This window comes from Lucilia sericata, unplaced genomic scaffold (assembly GCF_015586225.1).
Source record: "Lucilia sericata isolate MDLA Ls3-8-SP2 unplaced genomic scaffold, ASM1558622v1 Contig000353F_arrow, whole genome shotgun sequence".
Taxonomy (NCBI): Eukaryota; Metazoa; Arthropoda; class Insecta; order Diptera; family Calliphoridae; genus Lucilia; species Lucilia sericata.
In genome coordinates, this window is record NW_023994373.1 from 322501 (window position 1) to 327500 (window position 5000).

At 32.0% G+C, this 5000-nt stretch overlaps 1 protein-coding gene across 6 annotated transcripts in view; it reads left to right on the plus strand.

The window, feature by feature from the left end:
• LOC119604013 (putative uncharacterized protein DDB_G0289263) overlaps positions 1–5000 on the plus strand; it is a 280690-nt gene that overhangs the window by 255208 nt on the left and 20482 nt on the right. For all 6 annotated transcript variants that reach the window (XM_037956336.1, XM_037956340.1, XM_037956337.1 and 3 more), the window contains 3 exons: positions 1–26; positions 88–628; positions 776–1120. The exon at positions 1–26 is cut by the window's left edge and continues 1174 nt beyond it. In XM_037956336.1, coding sequence (XP_037812264.1) covers positions 1–26; positions 88–628; positions 776–1120 — 912 coding nt within the window. The remainder of the gene's footprint in view (positions 27–87; positions 629–775; positions 1121–5000) is intronic.

The following is a 5000-nucleotide window of genomic DNA, read 5'->3' on the forward strand; positions in this document are numbered from 1 at the left end:
ATGTGGTTCTACAATATAGTAATCATGTAAGTATTTTACAAATTTCAGAATAAACATGTTTTGATATATTTCCATTTTCTCTTTAAGAATCTTAACAATAAACGTGATAGCACTGTACTCAATCGCAACAAATCTCAGTCCATTATTGGTCTGCATGGCAAATATGATGCCGCTATAGCACAACGTTCCAAGGACAACTACAGTGCCAAAAATGTAAATCTAAAGAATCAACTAAATAGTGGCATTAAAAGTGACACCTATGAAAGTGTATGTCCACCCGAAGATGTAGTTGAACGTACCAAACAGGCTAATAAGAATTCGGTAATACGCAATAACCTAGAGAACAATGCTAATGGTAGTGGTAGCTCTCACTATGGCAGTAACACAAAATTGGCTGGACCAAATGCAAACAATATGACAGCGAATGTAAATAATAGCAATCAAAATATTTACAATAGCAGCAATAGTGTTAATAGTAACACATCCAGTAATATGAATAATAACAACAACAGCAGTAATACCATCAACAACAACAACAGTAATAATAATAACAACAACAGCAACAATAATAACAATAGACACTTGAAACGTGTTTCCTCAGCACCTCCAATGCAAAATACTCAAATTGGTAAGTCTAACTAACAGCTGCAGTTAAAGCAATATTGCTCCATTTTCTTTAATTCTTCTATTGTTTATATGTAAACAAAAAGTAGAACACTTTCTTTGTTCTAAATTCTATTTCTAAAAAATAACTTATATTCTTGATTTTTTCCAGTTAATGGTCCACCACCACCTCCTTTACCTCCTCCGTTACGAATACCTTTTAATCAATTTCAACAGCAGCATCAACAACAGCAATCACAACAGCAGCATCACCAACAGCAACAACAGCAACACCAATCCCTTATTTACAATACCAACAACAACAACAATCAAAAGAACAATATGAATTCAGAACATTCGAATTCATTGAATTCTTGTCATCGCGTTTCGAATACTAATTTAAATACCGATAATGGTTTGGATTCAGATTCCGGTTTAGAAGTTGTTGAAGAACCATCTCTTAGGCCATCTGAGTTGGTGCGTGGTAATCATAATCGCACCATGTCAACCATATCAGGTAAGTAGTACATTATTATTTTAATTACAAAAATCTACCTATTCTGGAAAAAGAGTATTTCAAAAAAACGGAATCGTAAGAAAAAGAAGAAGCAATGCCATTTCGTTGCGTTGTAATTGCTTCTATGTTTTTTAATCATTGTTTTAGTGACGTAGACTCGAATCGAAATGCAGAATAGCACAGCTGCCAAATGTAGAATATTTCGATTCGATTTGAAATGCAGAATAGAATTGTAAAGTATTTTCGGAATGTATATGTATAGAAGTTTTTGTGAAATATGTTTGGAATTCTTTTAGTATTTTTCGAAATACACTTTGCTGCTGAATTTTAGGGAGCTACATAAATGAAGATTAGCACATATCTTTTCCGTAAGTAAGAATAAGAGTTTAAAGTCCCCTATATATCATGTACTCTTGAAATTTACCATAAATATATCCTAAGTAAGGTTAGTTTGGTGTTGAAAATGGGCAACATTGATCCACGTTTTCGCCTCCATACAAGTGGCCACCCTGTCAATCAAGTATAACAATAAAATTCGACATAAACAAGTTTCATATGAACCAAAATCTCTCTTCAAAATTTTATGAGGATCGGTTCTTAATTGATCCTTCCACCATATAAGGTCCATTTCAGGAAATGGCTTAATGCTCGTTACAGGTTTAAAAATACGAGTACAGCGTATGGGTATGGGTAGGGACGATTTGAAATGTTCAAAACTTGTATAAAAGTTATTGCCCTAATGTATATGGGCATTTCCACCGAAAAGTCCACTTTTGTCACATCACGTCACGCACATTAATTGACAATATCTTAAGACCATTCCTTTTGATTGGCCCTTACTTTATCCTATGTATAAAGCTATTAGAGCTCTACATAAAGATATAAATAATTTAAATATATATAAATATTTCCCTAGATATAGGCAGTTAATGGTGCGTGACGTGATGTGACAAAAGTAGACTTTTCGGTGGAAATGCCCATATACATTAGGGCAATAACTTTAATACAAGTTTTGAACATTTCAAATCGTCCCTACCCATTCCACATAGAGTATTAAAAAGTACGGCGATAAAGCATATCGCTTTTTCTCGAGCATTAAAAAAGTGTCCGCGGCAAATGCTCCAAAATTTTAAATATTTACTATACTATAAAATTTAAGTTTTGTAATATAAACAAGTGTCATTGTTACACCCACGACATTTATACGGTGCAAAGGTAAGGATATGGGCTGTAGTTTATCACCCTTCAAAATTTTAATACTCAAACATGTAGTTTATACTATTAAAAATTCATGTAAATTTGTTTGTGAATGGTTTTAGAAAATCGATTTGCCGCGGAAGGTTTTTGCACAAAAATGACCCGAGTAACTGGTTTTCGTTATTAGAACACTACTGACTATTGTGATAGGGCATAATTTTGGTTATAACCCCAATACATGTTATGTATAAACCGTAATCTCTCTTAACAAATTTTATGAGGATCAGTCCATAATTGATCCTACCACCAATATAAGGTAAATCGATAGAATTCAATATAAACAAGTTTTATACGAACAAAAGCCTTTCTTCCAAATTTTAAGAGTATCGGTTCCTAATTGATTCTAACCCCCATAAAAGGTTTCAGGAAATAACTCCAACGCTCATGACTGAACTAAAAATACAACGATGAAATTCGACAGAAATAAGTTTTATACGAATCGAAATCTCTCTTCCATATAGTATAAAAATCAGTCCAAAATTTACGCTCTTTCAGAAAACCAGTTTATGGTTATATAAATTGGACAAAAATTATTTGAACATATAGTCGAAATTTTGATATAAATGGAACGAAGTCGAAACGATATGAAGTTCAATATCGTATATTTTCTAAAATTCTTGTCCGATTTTATTAATCTTCATCTCTCATTAATAATTATGTGTTGCAATTTATCAATTTTTTTATTAATTTATGATATTCTTACTTACTTCTTACTGTTTTTGACAAGAAGTAAGAATGTTCGAAAAATCTTAAAATGACCCAAATATAAATTTGCTATGCGTTCTCAAAGAAAATTTTGAAAACAAAAAAAAAAAACATAAAAATGTTATCCCGATCGCGGTAGCCCTTCAGATTCTGTTCCACTGTTCATTTTAAAACCCCGGGGGCATGTTACCTTAATGAACTTCCCCCATATCGGTGTTATTGCAATCCGGATCAAGAAGATAATGTTAATGAAAAGACTGATACACGGTGAAATCTATATTTCAAGATAAGTTCAGTGCTGTTGCCGAAAAAGACAAGAGATGACCGTGGGGCTAAAGTTAAATAGGTTGGTGTTAAATGTATAAGATACAGAATGAATCAGGGGTAGGGATCGAGCCCTCACTTATACTCACATATGAATGTGTCGGATAAATGAGAAGTATGCTGGGTTGAATAGCGGTTGATGTATGATATCTTATTCACATGACACCATAGAATTCCCTTCTTTGTCCAGCTCAGTCCCTACTCAGTCCCTACTCTGTTCGGTAAGAACATTCCTTTGTCTTTTTTAATTGATTTGTATTTCGGTTTACCGAAGGAGCTGTTGCCGAATCAACAAAAACCATCCCATCTGCTTGATTGTAAACGTAAGTGATGTTATTGCATCTCGGATGTTACGCAAAGGAGCAGCAATGGTCAGATATTAGATAGCTCGAGTACTTGAGTGTGGGTAAGGCACACAAAGAGGCGGTGCTGAGTTGTCTAACAGCTCATACAGTGGTTGTAAAAGTACCACCGTAAAATAAGGCCGTTATGCTAGGAGTTCACGTAAAGTACTTTGGCTTATATCCATATCAAAATTCATTGGCAATTACATACATACATTTATCAGTCTATTAGAAATCGTAATTGTTTTTCACTACGAAATTGAATCGAAATATTTTACAGAATCGAAGCAATAACTCTTCTTCTTTACTACTATAGGGAGAGGGTATTATGCGTTTGTGCTGATGTTTGTAATACCCAAAAGTATACCAATCGACTTAGAATCACTTTCGAAGTCGATTTAGCTATATCCGTCTCTCCGTTCGTCTGTGTGTCCATGCAAAAAATATACGCATGCAATTTTCAAGATAATTTGATGAAATTTTTGAACCAAGGACATGTATTTTGATGATATGATGGATCATTTTCAATGAAAAAGTCGATTTCGAATATTTCGGTTGTATTTTGAATCTCAATAAATTCGTATGTGACCCAATTTAAGTTGAATATTAGTAAAAAGGTCATTGTATGATGTATTGTTTGTACAAGATTTTATTTGTATTTATGATTTGCAGTTTTATCGCGAAAAATATTAGCAAATTCATCATAAACTGTTTTTATAAAAAAACAACAGTATTATTTAAAATTAAATAAAACTTTTGCAAATAAGAGATGGCAATAGTGATGGTTTACAGTAAAACAAAATATCAACAGAGCAAATATTTGAATATTTTGAATTTTAATAATTTTATTTTGACGGATATAATTGAAAACAAAAGATTAAATTAACATATTTTCAAAAGACATAAAACAATATGTAACAAAGTACAACAAATAATAAATACACCTGCAAAACAAAAGACTTAAGAAGCAAACATTAAAAATGGCAGCTAATATTTTGAAATAAGACTTATTTTAATTTCACAATAAAAAAAGGTTAAATAAATAAGTTATAATATAAGTAAACAACAAACCTGTTGAATAAAACAAACAAATATTTTTCCATCTTGTATAAATAGTTACTGACTATGAATTTTAATAGATAAAAATCTAATGTTTAAAAACAAGTATGTATTTTGCTGTGGTAGGAAATGTTTATAGATTTCCACAGAAGTATGATGCTACATGATTCATTAAATTAAAATATCATTTT